Raw genomic sequence first — 27,951 nt, 5'->3', positions numbered from 1 at the left:
CTAAAACACCCCACACCAGTCCTCTGCTAGTTAAACGCCTACGCACCGAGTCATTTTATTTCACATGCCGGCCACAATGGCGGGAAGAATCTTGGCCGTGTGATCATCCTCGTCGTATCTATTCTTCTCCAAACGCCTCTTCTCATCCTCTTCTTCCATAGCCAAAGCACCTTCATTTTATGGCTTCGTTCGATCAATCGGATCCACGAGCTTGTTCTATCACTCCGTCCGGTTCGCCGCTCCAGCGGCAATTCGGTTTAACCAGATACGATGCATAGTGAATTTCAGCAAACGGCCTCCCTTGGATTTCCCTCTGCCATTTCCATTTCCAGGCTTGGATCACGAGCACTGGCTCACTGTCATGTACACGCCCGGTGGCAAAGACGCCAATTAGCAGCAGATGATCGATTGTTACATCCAAACACTTGCTAAGGTTCTGGGAAGGTAAATTTTCTCACACATATATACTCTAGATATGAATATATAATTATTTGGCGGAGGATTTTGGTGTTCTGTATGAGAGTTTTGTATGTTAGAGAGATTCTAGCCCTAGCCCTAACCCTAACCCTAACCCTAACCCTAACCCTAGCTTTTTAACTTTGCCTAATTACTAAATTTTAGGGTTTATGCATTTTAGTAGGTTAGTATTAGAACTAATGGATATCTCTATTTCTAATTAGGTAATGAAGATTACAAAGAGTTTATTATATGTTTTATTATGTTGTCTATTACAACTCATTTTTAATTTTGGGTTTCATCATTATGGTAAAAAATGTATTTGTTATGATATATCAGCGAAGAGGAAGCAAAAAAGAAGATTTACAAAGTATCTTGTGAGGAGTATTTTGGGTTTGGATGCGAGATTGATGAAGAGACATCGAAAAAGCTTGAAGGTGTGTGAGCTGTGTAGCCTGTGTTGGTTTCTTAGTTGTAATTATTTATGTTAGATGATTGATTTAATTTGAATGGTCGGTAACATTTTCCTAATTTTATAGGTCTGCCCGGTGTTCTGTTTGTCATACCTGATTCTTATGTTGATGTAGAGTATAAGGATTATGGTGGTAAGTCTCCTGAAAATCTATCTATATGCTATCTAAAATTTCCATTAAGATTTCCAGTTAAGAGTGCAATTCATGCACATGCCAACTATGTTAGATTATGTTTCCATTCATTGTTGATACATGAATTTGGTATAGATAGTTTTTCGCCAAAAACATTTCTTCATGTTTGTATTACTTCATCACGTGTGAAAGGTTATTTTTAATTCAGAAGCTTTGTCATTTCTGAATTAAGTTATTTTTATCTTAGGACTAGCTTGTCAAAAGTGATGTGAATGTCATTGATGCTCATGTCTATAGTATTTGTATTTATTGTCATATATGTTTTTTCTTTTTTACCCTAAATATTATTTGTATTATATGTATATTTATATATAATATTTTTATATGCTAAAGAACTTATAGACAAAAAAATCAATAGAACGCAGCCTACTCTCGCTTTTGCCTGAAGGCCTCACCTATTAAGGGAATAAGCAGTCCATTATGCTTTCCACTACAATGTACACAGAACAAAGCTATCACTAAGTAATCTTTATGGATTGGCAAAATTTTAAAATAGTGTCAAATTCATGGTAAAAGTACAGAGAAAGTTATTGTATTATTCTTATTTATGAGATCACTTTTTAATTTAAAATGATTAACCAGTTTCCTCAATAAATTTTTTGGTATTTTAGCTTTTCATTCCCACTAGGAGCATTTCTTTTATACACTATATTTTCAGTATTGGGTGAAGTTAAAATTTAGCTGTTTTTCCTTACAGAATTTTATCCTTTTATATTTTTCATAAATACAATTTTACCCCTTTTATAAAGTACTTTTTTATGAAATAAGTAACATTCTATTAAAGGATATTATTGTAAAATTAGCAATAGGAATGCTTTAAAAATACTGTTACGAAACAAATTAAAAAAGTACTTTGATTGTGAATTGTACTTTATTTAATTTATTATCAAACACTTAACCTGTTTTTTTTTTTAATACGTTAGCAATTTGATGATAGTTCTACTACAAGGTCCCTTTTTTTTTTTTTTTTAGGAACGGCAAACGGGTACAAAGTAACTATTGAACGAGCTATATGTTATTTTATTGGGGTTTGGCGGCAACTAAGAAGCAAAATTCTCATAAAATGAGAGTGGTCAAAACATGAAATTTCATACCGTACATTTTAGAAACTATAAGCCATAAACTTGAATCTTAGTCAGAATGATGACTTTAGCCTAACCTGTGACAAGATTCTGACTAAATATTAGTCTCTGAATCCCAAAGCTGGCAATGATACTGCTATAGCAAATGGCCATATCCTCCTCGATACTTCTTCTGGTGTTAATTCAATCAAGTATAGTCAGGAATGTCTATTCTACAATCTTTTATCTCAGACTATTTCAATTTTAAAGCTTTTCGGGAGGGAATATGTTTGATTGCACACACTCAAGATAGATTGGTAACATTTATTGCAGTGTTTGTTTACTTGTTTGTTTGATTAATACCAGGCTTACTACTGGGCCATGGGTGCAAGGTTGTATCGGGATCTTGTCTCCGGTATAAAAGGAAGGAGGATGTTTGGCTTCCACCAAACCTTATCCAACTATACACCTAATGATTTTTACCAAAGAATAGCAGTAATAGTCTAAAGTCGTCATTATTGGTTATTGGCCTATGTTTTCAACTAGTATATTAGTACAAAAGAGGTATTAGTCCACATTGGAAGCAGTGTAATATCAAAAAATACTACCGGTTACTGACAATCCAATATCTTGAAGTACTTCTTTACCCATATCTTGAAAAAATGGAAAGTTAAAAATGTTATGTTCCATGATTCTAAATATGTGTGTTATTTCATGATTTGCAGGGGAGCTGTGTGTGGACGGAGAGATAGTTAAAAGGTCTCCCGAGAGGCAAGAGAGAATGGACGCAGACCATAAATATACCGAATGGTGCCAGAGGAGGAACTTGGAGACAGACGAAGACGAAGACCCCGAACCCAGTATGCTATTCACAGGAATGAGTTATTACCGAACCCGTTATAATGAGTTGCGAGAGTTGCGCCGTAAAAGTGAAAATGGGCAGTAACTGGATGTCATGTTGGTGTCGTTTGTTTGCTTGATTGGAATTATGGTCTATAGTCGAGTATAAAAAAATAGGAGGACATCATATCTTAGCTGCTGGGACTAAAGCTCTTACATCATGCATGAAATGAATTTTCGAGAGAAAAATAATACAAGCTCTATGATATGAGGGCGTCATTGACTGTAAATATTTACAAGCTGTCTATTAATATTCTGGAATCTTTCACCTCCTCTCATATTGCTTTTGTTATTCTCCAATAGACCTCACAAATATTTACAAATTTTTTAACGGGAATTTCTTGTGTTTCTTTAATCTAAATTCAATTACATGTTGCTTCGATCGGATAAAATTTGGTTTTCTTTTTCCCATATGATGGTAAAAGTGGGATGAAATATCAATGAGAAATTGACAGGAGTATATTCTCTTCTGACTCTCTTTTCATGTTTTAATAACATGTTGCGTCATCACTTATGGCATTTCAATGCGACCGGGTGGCTATGCCCTTAAATTTGTCTTGACATTGATCCCATTTTTTTGGCACCGGACAAATACCTTGAATTATGCGTAAAACATGTATTGATTAATAATATGCGAGTCAAGGTACTTTTTTAATACACTAAGAGGTAACGCATGTTGACAGTAGAGGCAATTCATGATATTTCAGAAAAAGCAGAGCTTCTAGTTTTCTACGTCAACTTCAAATTTGAAGAAAATGGGTGATTAGATTACACTTTGAAGGAATCAAAACATTCGTAGAATGTTATTTGATTTACCAATAATCCTTCTACAAAGATCAAAAGAGAGCCTGAGGTCGAGAGTTGTTGGACGGGGAGTAGCAAAGTCAAAGATTGCTGACAATTGATTTTTTATAGAACAATAAGGTACGAGTCTGACTGTACTTTACTCCAAACATAACTTACTTCAATCTTAGTGGATCGTTTCGCTCGAGACCGCATGACAGTCTCAGAAGTTCTCCCAATAACTGGTCTTTTTGTCAATCGAGGTTTCCTCATTAAAAATCCTAGTGTCATCTCTCAAACTCTATTTTACTTTACTTGTACTTAATTTTTGCTTTGTTGTTATTTAATTTACTTTTATTTTGATAAATTTAGTTTAAGCAAAAATAAATAAAAAAGCCTCCCTCTGGCATGCTAATCATATTCCACAACCATTCAGCGCAACTCACAAGATTCAGGTTCATGTTATGATATCCTTTTTGTTTTTTGGTTTTTCCTCCATCCTCTTCAGTAAAGGTAAAACTTATGGTCTCCAAAATCGTTTAAAATATCATTATCTGAACAAATTTGCACAGAAGATAAATAATAAGAGCTTGTAGCACAACAAGAAAGACCCAATTGAAAATCAGTTATTTTATGTTTTTACAGTTCTAAAAACCATTTTAAGAGAAATAATCAAATAAAACCTATAATGCAACATCAGGGAAATATAAATGAAAAAAGAAAAAATGATCTAATTGTTTAAGCAATTTCATCACTTGACTTTAACCTAGATATCCAAGAATGTTCTCAACCAAGAGATTATAAATGCAAAAAACAGTTGCATCCACTCCAACAAAAAATATACTCAGAATGAGCTGAACGAGCTAAGTAGTTCTCTGCCAAAATCCAATTACAAGTCTAGAAGGATATGCTTCTTTGATTGCCATGTAGCATTGACATTCTCCAAAACACTGACAATATTCATGTTTGCTCCATGATTCCAAGTATAATCATTAAAAATGTCAAAGGTAAATTATAGAACTGTACAGTGCTTTACCAAAATACAGTTAATGTATATGCCTGATTTCCTAGAGGAGAGAAATCACTGCCCGAAAAGAACCTAACCTTTTTTAAGTATAGAGAGGAGAAGCTGAAGGCCGGGGATATGCAGGCGCTGTAGGATCTTCCTTTGCGCTGCTTCTGCAGGACCTATGTCCACCACTAGAATGCCCATTGCAGTTTAATTGGCGCTCTTTTTGTGTATTTTTAACCATATCCTTCAGATCCTGAAGCTGCTCTAAAACTGTTACCACCTCATCCATGTTTGGCCTCAACTTAGGTTTTGTATATAGGCACTGAAAGGCAAGGTTAACTGCCTTCAGGGCCTGTCCCAGTGAATACTGGCCTTCGAGACAGACATCAAGAACATGGAAAATTTTACGTTTGTTGGTCAGATATGGTTTTGCCCAGTCCACCAGGTTGTGCTCTCCAGATGGCCGATTCTTGTCTATTGCTCGTTTATCAGATAATATTTCTAAAAGAACAACTCCAAAGCTGTATACATTGTAGTTAGATGACCTTGCCAGAAGAGGGTGCAGCCAGTGCTCAGAATATAGGTTACCTCCCTTTTTGTTTATTGAATCAATAATAATGGAAAAAATGCTACGAATCTTAACCAATCATAGGGTAATCCAATTAATCCAGAAAATTGAGCATATGAGGTATGAGAGCCGACATTTCTCCCAACAAGGAGAGACAGACTGAATAACTATGCAAGGCTGTCCTTGCCATCACAACTCAAGGGAAGCAATTTGATGGAGAGAATTATTTGCTTAGCTTTGCTTCTTGTTCCTTTTTTTCTCTTTTTGCTGGAATCGCAATTTATACACGAATAGACAATTGGTGTTTTATGAAGGATCATATGGATAGTTCTAATTCAAAAGATTTGATAAGCTTCTGAGAGTAACAAATGACCTACAAAGTGTCAATTTTCACCAAAAAAAAAAAAAAAAATAGGGCTTCTAAGGCTCATAGTTATCCGAACACATGAAGCCCTGCCAAACACTTCAATATTAATACATTCTTGATAGTGCAATAAACCTAAAACTCTATGAGCATATCCATGCATTATTAATTTTTCATATTACCTTTTATTTCAGACACAATGTACATTTAATTAGTACATTAAATCAACCTAACAAGTAATATTATGCGACCACAAAAGTCTCAATTGTCAAACAACTTTGTACTCCAAAACCATCTCAAGTCCATTCAATAGATATAATTCACACACAAAAAAAAAAAAAAAAATTACATTGATAAGAAGAAATAAAATAGAAAAGAAAATGAGTGAAGAGAGGATACGTAAGATGGAGAGTGAATAAGGAAGACAGAGCTCTGTATGACAAGAAAAGAGAAGAGTGAGAGTGTGACGATACTGGTTTTTCAAGTCAGTGCGTCCTGTGATGAACCAAAGTTTGACTCAATAACGGATCCGAATGCGGAAGCGAAAATATAAACCAAGTCTCTAGAGATGTAATGCATCTATAAGACACCAAAGTGACCTTCCATGAGGCCACGGAACTCATCGAGAACCAACACGGAAGAAAAAGATCGGAAAAAGACTAAATAAGCCCTCAAGGGCAAAATGGTCTTTTTACTTGGAAATAACGTCTCTAGAAATGTATATCATCCCTAAGATACAATCATGACTTCTCATAAAGCCACGGAAACAAAAGGAAAACAAGCGGAAGCGACGTTTTAAAAACAGACAAGTTTTGCCCCAAGGGCAAAATGGTAATTTTTAGCAAGATTTGGGTGCTACCGAGCACATCATTGGAAAGACGACAAAAAAAATAAATAAAATAAAATAAAATCAAGTTAAACTCAAAAATCACTTGATTCGGAGTCCGGATGGAAGAAAAAAGTCAAAACAAAGTTTAAACGTCGCCACGGCCGTGAATAGTGTTTTGACAGCAATGAACAGTGTTTTGACAGCAGTGAATAGTGACCTGGGCAAAATATTGGACTTCGTGTGCCGTTTTGAGGCACTGAACGACGTTTTTTGGAAAAGCACGAAAAAAAACCCCTTCAAAATAATTTTTCCAAGCTGACTATATCAAAAGAAAATTTTATTTTTGACGTGAAATTTTCAAAATCCCTTATAACAGACTTTTTCAAAAAATGCATATGCGCACAGAAAATCAAATTTTTAGGAGGGGTTTCTTTATAACATTTTTTTTCAAAAAATGCCGTCTTGGTCTCAAAAATCTTGTGACAAATCTGATTTTCTATGCGCATATACATTTTTTGAAAAAGTCTATTATAAGGGCATTTTAGAAATTTCACGTCAAAAATAATTTTTTCTTTTGACATGGTCAGCTTGGAAAAATTGTTTTGAGGTGGGTTTCTTTTTCGTGTTTTTCAAAAAACGTCATTTAGTGCCTCAAAACGGCACACGAATTTCAGCATTTTGCCCAGGTCACTATTCACTGCTGTCAAAACACTGTTCATTGCTGTCAAAACTCTATTCATGGCTGCGGCGACGTCAAAACTTTGTTTTGACTTTTCTTTTCCATCCGAACTCCGAATCAAGTGATTTTGGAGTCTAACTTGATTTTTTTTTTCGTCGTCTTTCCAATGGTGTGCTCAGTAGTACCTAAATCTTGCAGGAAATTACCATTTTGCCCTTGGGGCTAAATTTGTCCCTTTTTAAAATGTCGCTTCCACTTGTTTTCCTTTTGTTTCCGTGGCTTCATGAGAAGTCATGATTGTATCTTAGGGATGATATACATTTCTAGAGACGTTTCCATGTAAAAAGACTATTTTGTTATTGAGGGCTTATTTGGTCTTTTTTCGATCTTTTTCTTCCGTGTTGGTTCTCGTTGAGTTCCATGGCCTGATGGAAGGTCACTTTGGCGTATTAGAGTTGCATTGCATCTCTAGAGACTTGGTTTCTATTTTTGCTTCCACATTCGGATCCATTATCGGGTCAAACTTCGGTTCATCACAGGACGCAATGACTTGAAAAATCATGGCCGTCACAGAGAGAGAAAGAGAAAACCTGTCATTGGAGTGGTGAAACGAATTTACCAAATGGGAGAGGGAGAGAGAGAGAGAGGAGCTTTGGTTCAAGAGGAAAAAGAGAGGAATGGGGGTAAATTTGAAATATTGGCGGGAGTATCGAAATGAAATGTTTACTACTAAAAGATTACAGGGATGTGTTGGTAAATTTGTCTACTTATTCTCAGTATTAAAGTTTAGTTTGTTTCAACATAAAAAACATATTTTTTTTAAAGTCTAAGTCGAGGTTAAGATCCAGTCCATCGGGGTAAGGCGTGTAAAATAGTCTGTCAAAAATACAAAAAAATAAAAATATTTTAAGGACTCTAAAATTCATAGGAGGAAAATTGAAATGCTTGCTAATTATGCTATGCAGGATTTATTAACTCACAAATAGTTTTTTTTTTTTTTTTAATTACGAAAAAGGAAGTTCCATTTGCCCTTTGCTATGCATTGTCTTATAGTTCATCTTCAAATAAAAATAAAGCTTAAAGCACCCATTTTATTTGCTTATTCATATAAATTATAATTTTTGTTTTAGACTAGCAAAAAGGGGCCTGTTTGTTCCTTGTGTAGCTTTTGCGGGATGTGTTCCCCGTTTGTTCACTTTTTAATGATTATCTTACTTATAAAAAGAATGAGAGAAATTCAGTTAAGATGGTTTGGACATGTGCACAAAAGACCTTTAAGTGCACCAGTTAGGAAAGTGACATGGTCCATTTTGAGGGTAATGCTAGGGGAAGGGAAAAAATAAAGTTAACGTGGGTATAATTAGTAAGAAATGATAACATGTGGTTTGACAAAGGCTATAGCCTTAGCGCAGAATGATGATTTATGTATACTAAAATTTTTGTCCACTAGCCCGTTTTAAAATGAAAAGTTGAGAGTTTAGTGGTGTGAAAGTAAAAAGTAGATATGTGAGTGTTTTTATGAATAAAAATAATTATATATGTACCAAATATATTTAATTTCCTAAATTATCTACTCACACGTCATCGATTTACCCATCCACCAGTCCTCTGGTATTTACACGCCTATTCACTAGCGGTTTAGACAGACACTAAGACACAGATGGACTTGATCTTTTGAGTTAAAACTCCTTTAAGTTATCATAAGTTGAATTTTCTACCAAATGATGTGTCATTTAAGATATATTTATGGCTTATGTTAAATCACTGCAACAAATTTAATAAAAGTTTAGAAAACCTTTAGAATACCTTAAGGATGTTAATTCTCTCTCTCCTGTTCTCTACAATAAGATTGCCTGGTAACTCTATTTATTTTAGTAATTTATTATTATTATTATTATTTGTAAAGGACAAAAAAAAAGAAAAAAAGAAAAAAAAGGAGACCATTCTAGGTAAACTAGGTTCGATTCTCACAAAGCGTAAAAACAACTAAGGTTAAAAGTTATGTGTGGTTTGCAAGTTTTTGCACATAAAATATTCAAAATTTACCAACCAACCACAAATTTAAAATATATGCCTTGCGAGTTGATTCTTCATTACAAAAAAATAATTAATAAATGAACACCATATACATGGATGTGGTGCTCATTTATTTATTTATTATTATTATTAATAAATTATTAAAATAAACAGAATTATCAAACAATCTTATTGTAAAGAAGAGGAGAGAGAGAGAGAGTTAATGTTGCTAATGTATTCTAATGGTTAGTTTGGGGTGGTGGAATAAATTGGAATGAAATGAGAATGAAGGTGGGAATAGAATGAGAATGGAATGGAATGGTCATTCCTTTTGTTGGAAGGTGGAATGATTTTGATGGAATGATAATTCTCTAAAAATAGTGGGGAATGATGATTATAACTTTAAAATTGGCACCAAATACGAGAATGAAAAAAAAATCATTCCATTCCACTTTCTTTTATTTCATTTCACCACACCAAATTAGTCCTAAAAGTTTTCTATTTTTTTTTTTTTTTTTTTTTCACAAGCAAAAAAACATATTTATTGATTAGAATCAGAAATTACATCCAAACTAGCTTTATGCAAAACAAACTATGGGAATTATCATCCCATAAACATGTAATTTCTCTTGTAAGGCATAAGCAGCAACTACATGGGCAACCTCATTGTTTGGAGAGATAACAATAAATAAATTAGCGGAATAACTCTTCTCCCTATATGCAAGCAAATATAGTGTATCTCTAATTTTATATGTGCTAAAAATAATAGAAAAGAAAATCCATCACACCAACCCACAAGAACACAAGCAATTTTTTACGTGCAAAATTTCCCCAGTGTGAGGAACAAAAACCACAGGATCTAGTCCAGTTGAAATCTCCACAATCAACCAAATAAAGGGTACACAAAGTCTTCTCTAATTGTAATTAGAGGCTACAATACATATCATCAAGATATCAACAATCTTGGCAAAAATAAAGAGAATTGGAGAGAAAAAAATACCAAAACCTGGTTACTGTTCACGAGTACGAATCACTGTTCCTGAGCTCAAAATCCGATCTCCATCATTCAGATTTTAACTCATTGAGTCGTGAACCTCTCCTCCAATTTTCAGCTCAATCGGACCACGGACGAAGCAGGATCGGACGTTTGATGAAATCTGGGCAGAATAGAAAAAACCAAAACCCGGTTACTGTTCACGAGTACGAATCACTGTTTCCAAGCTCAATATCCGATCTCCACCGTTCAGATTTTAAATAATTGAGTCGTGAACCTTTCCTCTAAATTTCAGCTCGATTGGACCACGGACGAAGCAGGATCGGATGTTTGATGAAATCTAGGCAGACTAGGAAAAACCTGCGTTTTTCTTCTCTTTCTTGTGAAAGCTACTGCTGGTCTCTCTCTTTTTTTATTCTGACTTCCTTAGGGTTATTTACCCTAAAGAGCTGGGCTTTGGGCTTTAATAAAACCCACTTGGGCTTTCCTCCATATAGAAGGAAATAAACCCAACACTCATTCCCTGCTCTAGGCGTATACACCAAATCAAAATCAGGGTGATGATGAAGCCATTCACAAATATTTCTACTAGAGAGCTAAGTAAAAGAGATGAAGACCCATCCAACATCGCAACCTTGACGATGACCTCTGCATCAATCTTAAACACAATACGGCTGTAACCCCAACGAATAACCTGGTCCATAACCTTTCGAAGCACCAAACCTTCAGCCACTAATGGATCTGAAACTCTTTGAAAGAAAAAAGACGCCAATCGCAACACCTTTCCCTTATGATCACACAGAACCATTCCACCTCCAGCCTCACATAATACTTTGCAAAATGATGCATCAGTATTAACTTTAATCACGTCCACTAGAGGAGCTTGCCACCTAACAGGATTCCCATAACTATTTTGCTCTGAATAGTGTGATCTCATAGTAGCAAAAGGAGCAACATTACAATTTAAAAATTCAAAACAGTAAGCTTCTCCAATTCTAACTATCTCCATTGCATCATACCATTTTTGCTCAAACACCCAAGCATTACATGCCTTCCAAATCTACCAACAAAGAAAAGCAACCATACTCTTCATCGAGTGCTCCTCACTTAAGCCCGACCAATTCTCCATTTTTGATCTCCCCCATCTATCCCATTGTCCATGGCCAACTTCCTCCCTATCTAATCTAAGCGTAGAAAGCTTCCAAACCAACTTGGCTCTTGGACACCTATAGAGAAGATGACTAACTGATTGAGGTTCCAACCCACATACTTTACATATAATATCATCCATCATCTTCCTCTTACCCAAACTTTCTAGTACAATCACATCCTCATTTAAACAATGCCAAATGAAATGTTTAATTTTTGGCATAACCTTCAACTTCCATAGATGTTTCCACTGCTGTTGACGTTCTACTATCCCACTTGTTCCACATTCACCTCTGTTGGCATGCCGCATCCCACCTCTTTTTAACTTAAGCGCAACCTGATATGCAAATTTTACACTAAAAGAGCCATATGCTGAAAAAAGCCACCATTGTTTATCCACTCCTTCTGTAACCAACAATTGGATCTATAAAATTCTTTTCCAATCTTATTCTTTAAAAATTTGTTTAATCCGGAACTCATTCCATCCTCCTGTATGTTGATCCACCAATTCAACTACTCTATAAATGCTAGAATTAGAAGGTTCTGGAGTACAAAGAGTGGAATTGTTTTTATCAGGAATCCACTTGTCCTTCCAAATTCTAACATTTTGACCGTTTGCAATCTTCCATACTAGCCCATTCTCAATCACTTTTCTAGCTGAGAGAAAACTTTGCCAGGCTTATAAAGAATTTGACCCTTTTTTTAGTTCGGAGAAAATCAGAATGAGGGAAATATCTACTTTATAAATTTGAAAAAACAAACCTTTCCGGTCTACTTGCAGGCTCTATGCTTGTTTTGCTAACAAAACTGTATTGAAAGCTTCCATATCTTTAAATCTCCAACCCCCCATCTGCTTTATTCTCTGTCAATTTCTTCCGGCTAGCCCAATGAATCTTTTGTTTCTCAATTGCCACTCCATCAAAACTGAGAAATATTCCTCTTCAGCATATTACATATTTTGTGAGACACCTTGGAGTAAAAAGGTTTTCTATCTTCAAACAGTGTAGTTTCTTAACCTTTATTAAATTAGTTAAAATGATTTAAAAATCGCTTTATGAATAAAAGTATGAAAAGTTTGGGGAGTTTTAAGTTAAAGGATTCAAGTCCGACCCAGACAGTGGCGGCAACAGTAGCCCGATCAATCTTACCCGTGCGATCATCGTCATCTTATCGATGTTTTTCCAAACTGCTCTTTTCATGCTCTTCTTCCATAGCCAAAGCACCTTCATTTTCTGCCTTTGTTCGATCAATCGGATCCACGAGCTTTTTCTCTCACACCGACCGGTTCGCCGCTGAAGCGGCGATTCGGTTTAACCAGATACGGTGCGAAGTGAACAGTTCCGTCGGGTTGACCTACTTGCCGCTCAACTCCGGGTCGAATATCGGCGAACGGACTACCCCGGAGATACTTTCGCTATTTCCGGGCTGCGATTTCGAACACTGGCTCATTATCATGGACAGGGCCCGGCGAAAGATCCACCAAGAAGTAGATGATCGATTGTTACATCCAAACACTTGCTAAGGTTCTCGGAAGGTAAATTTTCTCACGCATATATAGTATAGATATGAATATAAATACATATATAGAAATGATTGTGGAGAGAGAAATATACAGATATAGAGATCGAAAACGGAGAGAAAGGTTTTTGTGTGTTTCTGCGTGAGATAAATTATTTGGGGGAGGATTTTGCCGTTCTGAGTTCTCTTGTATGTTAGAGAGAGATTCTAATTTTAACCCTAACCCTAACCCTGCCTAATTACTAAATTTTAGGGTTTATGCATTTTAGTAGGTTAGTATTAGGACTAATGGAGATCTCTATTTCTAATTAGGTAATGAAGAGTACAAAGATTTGTTATGTTTCTTTATGTTGTCTATTACAACTCATTTGTAGTTTTGGGTTTTATCATTATGGTAAAAATGTATTTGTTATGGTATATCAGCGAAGAGGAAGCAAAAAAGAAGATTTACAATGTATCTTGTTCTTGTAAGAAGTACTTTGGGTTTGGGTGCGAGATTGATGAAGAGACATTGAAGAAGCTTGAAGGTTTGTGCGGTGTGTTGGTTTCTTAGTTGTAATTGTGTGAGATGATTGATTTAATTTGAGTGATCACATTTTCCAAATTTTATAGGTGGTGTTCTGCATGTCCTACCTGATTCTTATGTTGACGAAGAGACTAAGGATTATGGTGGTAAGTCTTCTGAAAATATATCAAGCTGCTATGTAAAATTTCATTAAGATTTCTGTTAAGAGTGCAATGATGATGTACATGCGAACTATCTCAGATTCTGTTTTCATTCGTTGATACATATACTTTTTTGGCAAATACATTTCTGCATGTTTGTGTTACATCATCATCTATGCAAGGTTATTTTTTATTTAATCAGAAGCTTTGACATGTCTGAATTAAGTTACTTTTATCATAGGACTAGCTTGTTAAAAAGTGATGTGAATGTCATTGATGCTCTTGTCTATAGTATTTGTATTTATTGTTGTACATGTTTCTTCTTCTTTGCCCCAAGTATTATTTTTATTATATGTATATTTATATATAATATTTTTATATGCTAAAGAGCTTAAGACAAAAAAATCAATAGGGTTGCCCATGCAGCCTACGCTTTTCCCTTGAGACCTCCCCTAATAAGGCAATAAGCAGTACATTATGCTTTCCACTACAATGGACACAGAACAAAGCTATCACTAAGGACCTGTTCGCTAACATGAATTAATTCCTACTTTTATTTTCTTCAAAAGTAAAATCATGATTTTGATTTCTTAGAACTAAAACAGAAACTAAAATCATGTTCATTTTCAAATTTTGAAAGCAAAACACACAAAATGTGTTTAATAAAAAAATGTGTTTTTGCTTTTGGTTCTTGAATTGGAACAATAGTTAAAACTTCGAAGTTGCGTTTAGAGACATAAAATACTAAAATTGCATTTGTTAGAAATTGGAAATTTTCAAAAAAAAAAAAAAAAATGATCTTTATATGATGCAACCTTCATGAAATAATTGTTTTTAGATCTTTATATGATAAGGGGTGTGAGATATCAATTACATTTGAAGTTAATAATTCACAAGAATAATGATAACTGTATTGCAAGACTTGGCAAGAACAACTAAGGACAACAATACGATAGAATCGCATGATAGAAGTAACATGGAGCATATTATAACATGAATCCAAATAGCATCCAAATAGAAAATTAATCCAAATAAAGTGGCAATTTTACATTATTCAAATAGAAGTGATTCATCTATAATGATAGTTGTTTCACAACTCATTTGCAATTGGCTCACGGGTTCCACTCATTTCTTGAATTTGCTCCTATGTAACATTTACTCGACTTTGAGAAGGTGGTGCCTTTCCAATTCCCATTTTTTCTTTCTTCTTCCATCAAAGAAAAGGTGGTGCCTTTCCAATTTCCATTCTCTCTTTCTTCTTCCATCAAAGTTATGAAGATCTTTTCATTTTTGTCACTCCATACAACTTTAGTACTTTGATCCTCAGCCACGTATCCCCATCCAATAATTGAGTACTTTGATCCATTACTATGACATTAAATATTGTATCTTGTTACAGATACTAGTGGCTAAGGAATAGGAATCCCATTACCATTAGGCAGTTGTTAATTGACTATCAAACAAAATTGACCACTCATAGGCACACAGAAACACACAGTAAAGTTAGGTTAGGGATTAATAAAGCTGCCAGCATTGGTTCTAGCAATTAATCCATTAATGAAATCCAAAAACAGGGAACAATTCATAGGCACGTACAAACACACACTATGTCAAGGAAGGCAGTGAAAATCTCAAACTCATTGACATTTATTTTACAGGGGTGGATAAGTTCAAATTTGTATATATGCATCATAAACAACAGGGAACAAAATTGTCAAGTTAGGCGGAACGTCAAGTTAAATTTCGTGCTACCAACACAAACTATAACTGGTAAGAAAATTAGCTGAAATCTTCATACAAGAGGGAACAAAATAGAAACAAAAAAAGAAATTCAGTTCTAACATATTGAATTTGGAAAATATCAGGCATTGTTATTCCCTTCTAAACATTTTGATATTTCATAATTGCTTTTCAACTGACCCAAGACCAAACATGAAAATGAGTATTTGAAGCTTGTATAGGATGTAAATTTGGACTTCTTTTTTTTTCCTAGTTGGTACTCACACACATTTGTCTCTTTCGAGACTTGAACCCCTGACTTCCCTTTGGAAAGTAAGAGGCTGATACCGCCAGGCCACCCGTTTGTAAATTTGGACTTCTTTTTGATAAGCATGCATGCAATTTTGGATCCATATATAGCAGTGTTAAATATGTATCAGTTTTTTGTTTAAAGATTATCGTAAATGTTACACCATATATATATAATATTTATATAGAAGGCGACAAGAACCAAAGAAATTTGATATACAAACACAATACTATATACATGCACAGTACAAAACCAATGAAACCCATATAGAAAATCGTATATATATAAGCTTATAAGTATATATACCCACCAACATTAAGCTCATCAAAATTCTTTGTGTTCACAACCGACCAAAGGGTGCTGGAGAGAGGGAAAGAGAGTGGAGAGGGATTGGCTGGATTGGGCTATTAGAGAGACTAAGAATGAGGTGGTTGCAATGTTTACCAAACCAACCCCAATTTCAAAGATGAATATACCAACAAAAAAAAAAAAACCTAAATTCTAGATTAAAATGGCCACATTCTTTTTTTTTTTTTTGACAAGTAAAAAAAAAATGACCACATTCACATAATGAATGTGAAGAAGATGAACTTGCCTTCACTCTTGATCAATAAACATCAAGAAATAGCCGATTCCTTACAGGACTTGAAAGATTTGAGATTTACGAAGGTTATATATATGTATATGTATGTATATATATAGGCACACATATATGTTAATATAATACACACACACACACATATATGTATATGATTCAAATCAAGTAAAGAACAATGATGTTTATTTTCCTAAACAGAAAAAGGGCAACCAACATCTGAAAAGAAAATTCAACAAAAACAAATTTGATGAAAAAAACATCAGACCCCAATATAGATAGAGAAAGAAGAAATCTGAGAAGAGATAGAAAGAAGACCTTGCACACTTGCCAGCCATCGGCCGCCGTTGGTGTCGTCTCTGTCGCCGATCACTGGTTGTCGCTAGTTGATTCTAGGATTGCTGTCTTCTAGGGTGAGAAAATTGTAAATCTTGTGATATAAACGAGTGGCTTTAGCATCACTTTTATGGGGGGATAAGTAGCGCTATAGTAAGGAAAGTAATTCCTATGCAAAGTGGAGGAATCAAAGAAAGCAACTTTTCAGGAATTGACAGCAGAAAGTAGTAGGATTTAATTCCTGTTAGTGAACATGCCCTACGTAATCATAACCAAATAATGTTTATGGATTGGGAAAATTTTAAAATAGTGTCAAATTCATGGTATAGGTACAAAGAAAGTTATATGTATTATTCTCAATTATGAGATCATTAGATTATTATTATTTATTTAAAATGATTAACCAGTTTCCTCTATATATTTTTTAGTGTTTTACCTTTTCATTCCTATTAGGAGCATTCCTTTTATACACTATATTTTCAATATTGGGATCCTTACATGTTGATTGTAATATATTTGAATGTTTATTGAGATTTCATTTTTAATGAAAGAGCCTGTTTGGGATTGCTTTTCAACCGCTTAAAGCACTTTTATTATTATTTTTTTAAATTGCTTTTAGATGTGTTTGTTAACCATTAAAAACACTTTTAACTTTTAATGGTTACTTATTAAAAAAAAAAACACTTTTAATGGTTGCCGATTTTAGTTTAGTAAAGCTTTTGAGTGAAGCTAAAATTTAGTTGCTGAGTAGAGGTGGTATATTTTACGTAATTGTTTTTTCTTAGACAATTTTATCCTTTTTTTATTTTTCATGATTACAATTTTACCCCCTTTTTTATAAAGTCATCATTATATTGTAATTTCTTTTCTGGATTCTTTGGGGCCTTGGACCCCGGTTCCTTTGTCCACGGGACGCGTTCCCCTATTGAATGCCCTTTTTAATTTATTATTACTTATCAAAAAAAAAAAAGTCATCATTATATTGTAAAATTAGTAATAGGAATGCTTTAAAAAATATTGTTAGGAAACAAATTAAAAGGTACTTTCATTGTGAAATGTACTTTATATATTTTATTATCAATCGCCTAACATGTTTATTTTTTCTTTTTATTTTGTTTTCCTAACAACATTTTTTTGATAGCGACAAAATCTCTTCTTTTTTTTTTTCTTTTTTTTTTTTTTTTTTTTTTTTTTAATTCTAGTAGCAATGCCAAACGGGCACAAAGTAACTAGTAAACGAGCTATATGTTATTGGATTGGGGTTTTGGCGGCCACTAAAATATTCATAAAATGAGAGTGATTGAAGCATGAAATTTCATACTGTACATTTTAGAAACTATAAGCCGTAAGCTTGAACCTAAGTTAGAAATTTAGAATGATGACTTGAGCCAAACCTGTGACAAGATTCTGACTAAATATTAGTCTCTGAAGCTTAAAGCTCGTAAGGATACTGTGAAGGGGCAGAAACCTCATTGGGCCGAACGCGCCCATTTGGGAGTTGCCCTGTCCAACCACGTTCATATCGAGCCTGGCCCTTAAAATGGGATGGCCCAAGGAGAGAACCGGGCTTATTTACTCCCAACTTGGAGTCCAAAAAATGGGATTAGGGTAGCAAGTAGTGTAATATAAATAAGGAAACAAAGGAAGGAAAAGGGAGAATGTTTTAGTGTAAGAAAAAAGCTTTCCATCAATAGAAGGGGATTTTCTTACCATCTACATATGGCGCTGACGCCGTCTGTGGGAAGCGACGAGTGATTTTCTTGTTGCTTTCCGATCTGATTGATGACACAGCTGCGTTCTGGGAATATGGTCGGAGGACAAAGCATGCAACATCAGGAGGCTAATGGGACGACTGGAACGATTGACAGGAAAACGCGGAGGTTGTGGAAATATTGTGCTGAGAAAACGTCGAGCTCTGATCATGATTAGAGCGCGCGATGGTGCCTCGTCCACTGCCACCGTTAACAGATCAGGTGGCGGCAAACGAGGCAAACCCTCAGAATGATTGAGCTGGATCCGTGCACCTTGACCCCCTGTCAAAAGGAGTTTGAAGGCGAGCTAAAGGATCAAGCGGCCGAGCAAGAAAGCACCAGCAAGACAGTTGCTCAGAGGTCAGATACACCCCAGGTGTTCGAAGAAATGTCCAAAGCAAATATCTAAATGCAAGTTTAACGTGAAGTGGGAGAACGACTTAAGGACCTGAAGGCACCGACATCGGCTGACATGGCTGCAAAGGCCTCTGTTGACATGGTCGATTCACCTTTTACTGAGGAGATATTGAAATGTCCCAAACCGAAGAAGTACATCATTCGATCATTCGCATCATTTGACGAGTCAAGGTATCCGATGGATCAAGTTTACCATGTTCAGCTGAAGGTGGCCCTGCATAACGATGACGATGCCCTAATGTGTCGAGTGTTCCCAACAAGTCTTGCCGGGATAGCTCTCAAGTGGTTCAAGCACCTACCAAAGTGGACTATTGGAAGTTTTCGCCAATTGTGCGAAGTATTCATTGCGCTATGCTTCGGCAATCAGCAAATTTAGAAGAGCGTATCAAGTCTATTTACCATGGAGCAATAGAAGGGAGAAAGGTTGCGGGTGTTCCTCACTAGATTTAACCTCGAGCTGAGCATGGTCGAGGAATGTGATCAAAGAGCGGCAGTTGAAGCTTTCAAGTTGGCCCTCATTCTCGGAACTATCTTTCACGGTGCATTGGTTCGCAAAACCCCAAGAATATGGGCGACCTGGGTGTCAAAGCACAAGGTTACATACAAATAGAAGAGGAGGAAGCCGTGTAAATGCATAGGGCCACCATGGTTGCCATTGAAGGTTGTTCACGTGACAAGATGAAGGGGCAGAAACCTCACTGGGCCGAACGCGGCCTAGCTCGCCCATTTGGGAGTGACCCTATCCAACCGCCCAGTCCAACCACTTTCATATCAGGCCCGACCCTTAAAATGGGACGGCCCAAGGGGAGAACCGGGCCTATTTACTCCCAACTTGGAGTCCAAAAAAGGGGATTAGGGTAGCAAGCAATGTAATATAAATAAGGAAATAAAGGAAGGGAAAGGGAGAATGTTTTGGTGTAAGAAAAAAGTTTTCCATCAATAGAAGGGGGTTTCCTTAGCATCTACATCATTCTATAGCAAATGGCTGTAGCCTCCTAGATACTTCTTCTAATGTTGATTCCCTGGATAAGCAATCAAGTGTGGTTGGGAATGTCTGTTCTACAATTTTTTATCACAAACTATTTCAATTTTAAAGCTTTTCGGGAGGGAAAATGTTTCATTGCACACTCAAGATAGAATGGCAACATTTTTTGCACTGTTTGTTTACTTGATTAATACCAGGCTTACTACTGGCCCATGGGTGCAAGGTAGTATCGGGATCTTGTTGTCCCCTGTATAAAAGGAGGATTTTCGGCTTCCCACCGAACCAACCTTATCCAACTAATCACCAACTATACACCTTATGTTTTTAACCAAAGAAAAGCAGTAATAGTCTAAAGTCATCATTCTCGGTTATTGGCCTATATTTTGAACTATATTAGTACAACAGAGCTCTTAGTCCACATTGGAACCAGTGTAATATCAAATACAACCAATTACGGCTCAAGTCTTATTTACCCATATCTTGAAAAAAGGAAAGTTCAAATGTCCCATGATTCTGAATATGTATGTTATTTGATAATTTGCAGGAGAACTGTTTGTGAACGGAAAGATAGTTGAAAGGCCCCCCAAGGGTTCTTGGATGGATGATGTGCCCGAAAGAGCTCGAGACGGACGAAGATTAGACGAGAAGTGAAGAAGTAGACGAAGTGAAGAAGCGCCGTTAAAATATGCAGTAAACCATAATGGTTGTTCCATGTCATGTTGGTGTCATTTTTTGCATGATTGGAATTATGGTCTATAGTTGAATATAAGAAAATAGGAGGATATCTTATCTTGGTGTCGTTCACCATAAATATTTAATTATATCATGTTATCTATGTTTTTATTTTTATCCGAATGATACATATTATTTTTCACCTCTTTCCCCCCCCCCCCGGTTAGAAGTGTACGACCAGGTTAGTCCTATGATCCAATAACTAGATGATAGGAAGCAGCATATGTTTTAGGATGTTTTTTTTGTTTTGCCAAAGCACTCTGACTAATTGTTGTACAAACGTACAAGGTATAAAAATTTGTCGTACAAATGACACCATTGGCATCCACATTCGATCATTCCCTTTTTCACTACATCCAAATTCAATTTCGTCCAACACAAGTCCACGGTAAAGGCAATTCATGATATTACCATATACTATTGTCAAGCAATTCTATAACTAAGAGTATTTATGAAAGTGAAAAAATATATACTCGTATATAAATATGCATGATATTGCGATGATTTTAACTTTGAAATGTGAAACTCCTTCTTGGTAATTTTAAATTGTGGTGTACTTTCATTTTCATTCCCTTTTATTTATTTGAAAGCTTAGACCAATTTTACTAATCTCAAATTTTTTTTTTTTGTTTTTGTACTTTAGATGCAAAAGCAAATTTCAACCGAGTTTTAATTATTTTTTCTTCAATTCTTGCCACTAATTACCCAAATTGATTGAAGTTTAGAACCGAATAATCCAAAACTTGCAGGATGGTTTTCGTAAGTGTCTACTAAGCCTCAAAAATTTTGAGTTCATTGCAACTTCGGGAGTAATGCTAAAAATTAGGGCATAGGCAAACACACTGGATGAGGATGCTATAATTAATATTTTGAAATTAGTGGAGTTTTTAAATAATAGTAGAGTGGTTTATGATTTTCACTATTTCTTTTTTTCTTTTTTTCTTCATCCCTTCAAAATATCATTTTATTAACAAAATTGCACAGAAAAAAAATAAATAAGTGCTTGTATCACAACAAGAAAGGATAATTTAAAATAAGTTATTTTTTGTTTATACAGTTCTAAAAACCATTTAAAATAAGTTATTTTTTGTTTATACAGTTCTAAAAACCATTTAAAGAGAAATAACCAAATAAAACCTACAATGCAAAGCTAGAATCGGGGAAATCTAAAGGAAAAAAATGATGTAATTGTTTAAGCATTTTCATCACTTGACTTTAACCTACATATCCAAAAATGTTCTCAACTAAGAGACTATACATGCAAAAACAGTTGTATCCATCCACTGCAAATCCAATAACGAAGGTATACTCAAAATAAGCTGAACCACCTAAGTAATTTTCTACCAAAATTTAATCTACTTACAGGTCCAGAGGGATATATTTTCCAATTCGATTCTAAAATTTGTATCACTTTTCTATTGAGAGTACAACCAATCATCCACTTACACGTCATCGACTGTACGTAAACCTAAAACACCCCCACACTAGTCCTCTGGTATTTACACGCCTGCCCACCGAGTCATTTTGTTTCACATGGCGGCCACAGAGACGGGAAGAATCTTGGCCGTGCGATCATCGTCGTCGTATCTATTCTTCTCCAAACGCCTCTTCTCATCCTCTTCTTCCATAGCCAAAGCACCTTCATTTTATGGCCTGTTCGATCAATCGGATCCACGAGCTTGTTCTATCACTCCGTCCGGTTTAACCAGATACGATGCATAGTGAATTTCAGCAAACGGCCTCCCATGGAATTCCCTCTGCCATTTCCAGGCTTGGATAACGAACACTGGCTCACTGTCATGCACACGCCCGGCTGCGAAGACGCCAACAAGCGGCAGATGATCGATTGTTACATCCAAACACTTGCTAAGGTTCTCGGAAGGTAAATTTTCTCACACATATATACTATAAATATGAATATATTTTTATAGATAGAGAGAAATGATTGTGGAGAGAGAAATAGAGATTGAATAGAGAGGGTTTTTGTGTGTCTCTCCCTGAGATAAATTATTTGGGAGAGGATTTTGGTGTTCTGTATGAGAGTTTTCTTGTATGTTAGAGAGATCCTAGCCCTAGCTTTTTAACTTTGCCTAATTACTAAATTTTAGGGTTTATGCTTTTTAGTAGGTTAGTATTAGGACTGATGGATATCTCTATTTCTAATTAGGTAATGAAGAATACAAAGAGTTTATTATATGTTTTGTTATGTTGTCTATTACAACTCATTTTTACTTTTGGGTTTCATCATTATGGTAAAAAAAAATGTATTTGTTATGATATATCAGCGAAGAGGAAGCAAAAAAGAAGATTTACAAAGTATCTTGTGAGGAGTATTTTGGGTTTGGATGCGAGATTGATGAAGAGACATCGAAAAAGCTTGAAGGTGTGTGAGCTTTGTAGGCTGTGTTGGTTTCTTAGTTGTAATTATTTATGTGAGATGATTGATTTAATTTGAATGGTCGGTAACATTTTCCTAATTTTATAGGTCTGCCCGGTGTTCTGTTTGTCGTACCTGATTCTTATGTCCTTGTAGAGAATAAGGATTATGGTGGTAAGTCTCCTGAAAATCTATCTATATGCCATCTAAAATTTCCATTAAGATTTCCAGTTAAGAGTGCAATTATCATGTACATGCCAACTATCTTAGAGTATGTTTCCATTCGTTGTTGATGCATGAGTTTGGTGTAGATAGTTTTTTGCCAAATACATTTCTTCATGTTTGTATTACTTCATCATGTCTGAAAGGTTATTTTTTAATTCAGAAGCTTTGTCATTTCTGAATTAAGTTATTCTTATCTTAGGACTAGCTTGTCAAAAGTGATGTGAATGTCATTGATGATAATGTCTATAGTATTTGTATTTATTGTCATATATGTTTCTTCTTTTTTACCCTAAGTATTATTTGTATTATATGTATATTTATATATAATATTTCTATATGCTAAAGAACTTATAGACAAAAAAATCAATAGAACGCAGCCTACTCTTGCTTTTGCCTGAAGGCCTCCCTATTAAGGGAATAAGCAGTCCATTATACTTTCCACTACAAGGAACACAGAACGAAGCTAACTAAGTAATCTTTATGGATTGGGAAAATTTTAAAACAGTGTCAATTCAAATTTATTGTAAAAGTACAGAGAAAGTTATTGTATTAATTATGAGTTCACTTTTTAATTTAAAATGATTAACCAGTTTCCTCTATATATTTTTTGGTGTTTACCTTTTCATTCCTACTAGGAGCATTCCTTTTATACACTATATTTTCAGTATTGGGATCCTTACATGATTGTAATCTATTTGAATGTTTATTGAGATTTCATTTTATTATTCTTTTCTATAAAGAGCCTGTTTGGGATTGCTTTTCTGTCGCTTAAAAACGCTTTTATTTTAAGAAAATTGCTTTTAGATGTGTCTAATGGTTACCAATTTTAGTTCAGGAGAGCTTTTGAGTGAAGTTAAAATTTAGCTGTTTTTCTTTGGAGACTTTTATCCTTTTTTCTTTTTCATAAATACACTTTTACCCCTTTTATAAATTACTTTTTTATGAAATAAGTAACATTCTATTAAAGGATATTATTGTAAAATTGGCAATAGGAATGTTTTAAAAAATACTGTTACGAAACAAATTAAAAAAGTACTTTGATTGTGAAATGTACTTTATATAATTTATTATCAAACACATAACCTCTTTTTTTTTTCTTTTTTCTTTTTTTTTTTTTTTTTAATACAGTAGCAATTTGATGATAGTTCTACTACAAGATCGTTTTTTTTTTTTTCATTCTAATAGCAAAGCCAAACGGGTACAAAGTAACTATTAAACAAGCTATATGTTATTGTATTGGGGTTTGGCGGCAACTAAGAAACAAAATATTCATAAAATGAGAGTGGTCGAAACATGAAATTTCATACTGTACATTTTAGAAACTATAAGCCATAAACTTGAATCTTAGTTAGAATGATGACTTTAGCCTAACTTGTGACGAGATTCCGACTAAATATTAGTCTCTGAAGCCCAAAGCTGGCAATGATACTGCTATAGCAAATGGCCATATCCTCCTAGATACTTCTTCTGGTGTTAATTCAATCAAGTATAGTCGGGAATGTCTATTCTACAATCTTTTATCTCAGACTATTTCAATTTTAAAGCTTTTTGGGAGGGAATATGTTTGATTGCACACACTCAATATAGATTGGTAACATTTATTGCAGTGTTTGTTTACTTGTTTGTTGGATTAATACTAGGCTTTTACTTCTGGGCCATGGGTGCAAGGTTGTATCGGGATTTTGTCTCCGGTATAAAAGGAAGGAGGATGTTCGGCTTCCCACCAAACCTTATCCAACTATACCCCTAATGATTTTTACCAAAGAATAGCTGTAATAGTCTAAAGTCATCATTATTGGTTATTGGCCTATGTTTTGAACTAGTATATTAGTACAAAAGAGGTATTAGTCCACATTGGAACCAGTGTAATATCAAAAAATACAACCGATTACGGACAATCCAATATCTTAAGTACTTCTTTACCCATATCTTGAAAAAATGGGATGTTAAAAATGTTATGTTCCATGATTCTGAATATGTGTGTTATTTCATGGTTTGCAGGGGAGCTGTTTGTGGATGGAGAGATAGTTAAAAGGTCTCCTGAGAGGCAAGAGAGAATGGACGCATACCAGAAATATAGAAAATTGTTCTATAGGAGGAACTTGGAGACAGACGAAGACGAGGAGACAGACGAAGGCGAAGGCGAATTGCAGAAGCCGAAGGCGAAGCCGTAGACCCTGAACCATTATGCCATTCACAGGAATGAGGAATGACCGAACCCGTTATGCGAGGCGCCGTGAAAGTGAAAATGGGCAGTAACTCGATGTCATGTTGGATTCGTTTTTTTGCTTGATTGGAATTATGGTCCATAGTCGAGTATAAGAAAATAGGACATCATATCTGAGCTGCCGGGACTAAAGCTCTTACATCATGCATGAAATGAATTTTCGAGAGAAAAATAACACAAGCTTTATGATATGAGGGTGTGTCATTCACTGTAAATATTTACAAGCTGTCTATTAATATTCTGCTCTCTCTCATATTGCTTGTGTTATTCAACAATCTCCACTTCACAAATATTTATAAATTTTTTAACGGGACTTTCTTGTGTTTCTTTAATCTAAATTCAATTACACCTTAAGGTAACACATGTTGAGTGGAGGCAATTCATGATATTTCTGTCTTGATTATTTCGTATAATTTTTTCCCGTATTTACACACACACATACTGGTAAAAGAGCACATGTGATGCTCGTAAGTAAATCTAATTTACAACAATTGATAATTTAATCTTTTAATTTCAAAGTTCAATTCCTTAATGATCAATAACCTACATAAATTTAATTTATTAAAGATTTTCATTATAATAATTTTAATATGAATAAATAATATTTATTTTTTATTTTTTTATCAAGTACGAAGTATGATTCTATTGGCCATCACACACGCACAAAACAAAAAAAAAAATCAAAGAAGAAAGTAACTGAATATATATTTTGTCTGACTAAAGAATGTTTCATAGAAGAAAGTAACTGAATATATATTTATGCAGGCTTTGTGAGATATTAATTGTTTAATTCGCAGAATTTCAATTTGTTTATGCAAGCTTTGTTAGATATTAAATATTTAATTGGCAAATTTCGGTGTCATTCAGATTGAGATGTAATTTTTGTTTAATTTTGTGTGTGTAGATGACGGAAGTGGAACAACACGTGCAACCAATATGCGTTTTATTTTAATTCGGTTAAGAACATCACGATGTTATTTTTATTATTGTTGAAATTTTCCTGTTTCATTTTTTATAAATGCACTGTCACTACAGAACTTGTCACGCAATCAGTTGCGGTTCTTGTAACTCAAAATTTTGTTTGCAACAAAAACTCATTGGCGTAGCGAAACCGGTTGCGAAACGTGTCACACAATCAGTTGCGATTCTTGTAACTCAAAATTTGGCATAGTAAAACTGGTTGCGCCCGTGTTTTTCAAAATACGTTTTTGGGAATGTCAAGCGGAACCGGTCGCGTCCGATCGGTTGCACTCTTGCACACCAAAATAGTAAGTTGAATTCCCATATGTTTTGGTTCTATATTTTTTGCTAGATTTTTTAAAAACAATACATGCACGAAATTGACTTGAATTCCAAGTATTTTTAGGCCTTCAAAACTCTTACATAAAAATATTTCCTCAATTAGGTTTTTTTACGGGTTTTACATATAAGTTTCTGCAATTTTTAGAGAGCCAAAATTGTGAGATTTTAAGTATATATTTTTCATCTTGAGGGCACACATATTATACACACGAGTGATTTAGGATGGTGTTTTTTTTATTTAATCGGAGTTCAAATAATTGAAGATTCATTAATACCGTTCAGAAAAAATCGAGTTTCTACTTTTCTGCATCAACTTCAAATTTGAAGAAAATAGGTGATTCGTTACACTTTAGAGGAATCAAAACATTTGTAAAGTGTTATTTGATCTACCAATAATCCTTCTGCAGAGATCAAGAGTAAGCATGAGGTGGAGAGTTGTTGGACGGGGGAGTAACAAAGCCAAAGATTCTTAGAAATTGATTTTTGGGAGAACGATAGGGTGTGAGTGAGCCTGAATCAGAGTACTTCAAACATAACTTTATTTCAAACACAGTGGATTGTTTCGCTTAGACCGCGTGACAATCTCAGAAGTTCCTAGACCATTGATCTTTTCTGCCAATCAGGATTTCTCATTAAAAAAGTCAGTGCCATCTCTCAAACTCTACTCTATTTTATTTGCACTTAATTTTTGCTTGTTTAATTTACCTTTATTTTGATAAATTTAGTTTAAACAAAAATCAGATAAAAAAGCCAGTTGAATCAATTCACTCCCTACGGCGCAACTCACAAAGATTCAGGTTCATGTGACGATATCATTTTTTCTTTTTCTTTTTCTTTTTCTTTTTTTTCTTTTTTCCTCCACCCTCTTTAGTAAAGGTAAAACTTATGGTCTCCAAAATCGTTTAAAATATCATTATCTGAACAAATTTGCACAGAAGAAAAATAATAAGAAAATAAGTTATTTTCTGTTTTTACAATTTTGAAAACCATTTTAAGAGAAATAATCAAATAAAACCTATAATGCAACATCAGGGAAATATAAATGAAAAAGAAAAAAATGATCTAATTGTTTAAGCATTTTCATCACTCGACTTTAACCTAGATATCCAAGAATGTTCTCAACCAAGAGATTATACAAACAAAAAACAGTTGTATCCACTCCAACAAAAATATACTCAGAATGAGCTGAACGAGCTAAGTAGTTCTCTGCCAAAATCCAATTACAGGTCTGGAAGGATATGATTCTTTCCCAGGAGTGAAGTAATGGAACAAAAAAAAAAAAAATCTCACAATACGATTTTTTGCAAATCTGTGT

At 34.7% G+C, this 27,951-nt stretch overlaps 2 protein-coding genes and 1 pseudogene across 2 annotated transcripts; all 3 read left to right on the top strand.

Moving 5' to 3' along the window:
* Positions 1 to 17: 17 nt before the first annotated feature.
* Positions 18 to 3,474, top strand: LOC132313167 (multiple organellar RNA editing factor 6, mitochondrial-like). Its single transcript, XM_059811845.1, has 4 exons — positions 18 to 444; positions 796 to 893; positions 996 to 1,061; positions 2,908 to 3,474. Exons 1-4 carry the CDS (start codon positions 401 to 403, stop codon positions 3,126 to 3,128), a joined length of 429 nt encoding a protein of 142 aa, XP_059667828.1. The 5' UTR covers positions 18 to 400; the 3' UTR covers positions 3,129 to 3,474.
* An 8,902-nt stretch (positions 3,475 to 12,376) lies between these two features.
* On the top strand, positions 12,377 to 25,659 carry LOC132313166 (multiple organellar RNA editing factor 5, chloroplastic/mitochondrial-like; annotated as a pseudogene).
* Positions 12,543 to 13,780, top strand: LOC132314675 (multiple organellar RNA editing factor 5, chloroplastic/mitochondrial-like). Its single transcript, XM_059813507.1, has 4 exons — positions 12,543 to 12,976; positions 13,418 to 13,521; positions 13,607 to 13,666; positions 13,761 to 13,780. The coding sequence occupies exons 1-4, from the start codon at positions 12,543 to 12,545 to the stop codon at positions 13,778 to 13,780; spliced, it is 618 nt and encodes a 205-aa protein (XP_059669490.1).
* Positions 25,660 to 27,951: the final 2,292 nt, after the last annotated feature.

This window comes from Cornus florida, unplaced genomic scaffold (genome assembly GCF_030987335.1).
Source record: "Cornus florida cultivar Cherokee Brave unplaced genomic scaffold, ASM3098733v1 CherokeeBrave_3.0.0_Hap2_Chr06, whole genome shotgun sequence".
NCBI lineage: Eukaryota > Viridiplantae > Streptophyta > Magnoliopsida > Cornales > Cornaceae > Cornus > Cornus florida.
The sequence above is the reverse complement of the archived record's forward strand: the minus strand, read 5'-3'. Positions and strand labels throughout refer to the sequence as shown.

What these genes read in the sequence shown, in the direction of transcription:
- LOC132313167 (XM_059811845.1), top strand. Translation starts at nt 401, where the DNA reads ATGATCGATTGTTACATCCAAACACTTGCTAAGGTTCTGGGAAG. An exon ending in CTTGCTAAGGTTCTGGGAAG is followed by an intron (nt 445 to 795) that starts GTAAATTTTCTC and finishes ATGATATATCAG; the next exon opens with CGAAGAGGAAGCAAAAAAGA. An exon ending in AGAGTATAAGGATTATGGTG is followed by an intron (nt 1,062 to 2,907) that starts GTAAGTCTCCTG and finishes CATGATTTGCAG; the next exon opens with GGGAGCTGTGTGTGGACGGA.
- LOC132314675 (XM_059813507.1), top strand. Translation starts at nt 12,543, where the DNA reads ATGAAAAGTTTGGGGAGTTTTAAGTTAAAGGATTCAAGTCCGACCCAG. An exon ending in CAAGAAGTAGATGATCGATT is followed by an intron (nt 12,977 to 13,417) that starts GTTACATCCAAA and finishes ATGGTATATCAG; the next exon opens with CGAAGAGGAAGCAAAAAAGA. An exon ending in AGAGACTAAGGATTATGGTG is followed by an intron (nt 13,667 to 13,760) that starts GTAAGTCTTCTG and finishes GAACTATCTCAG; the next exon opens with ATTCTGTTTTCATTCGTTGA.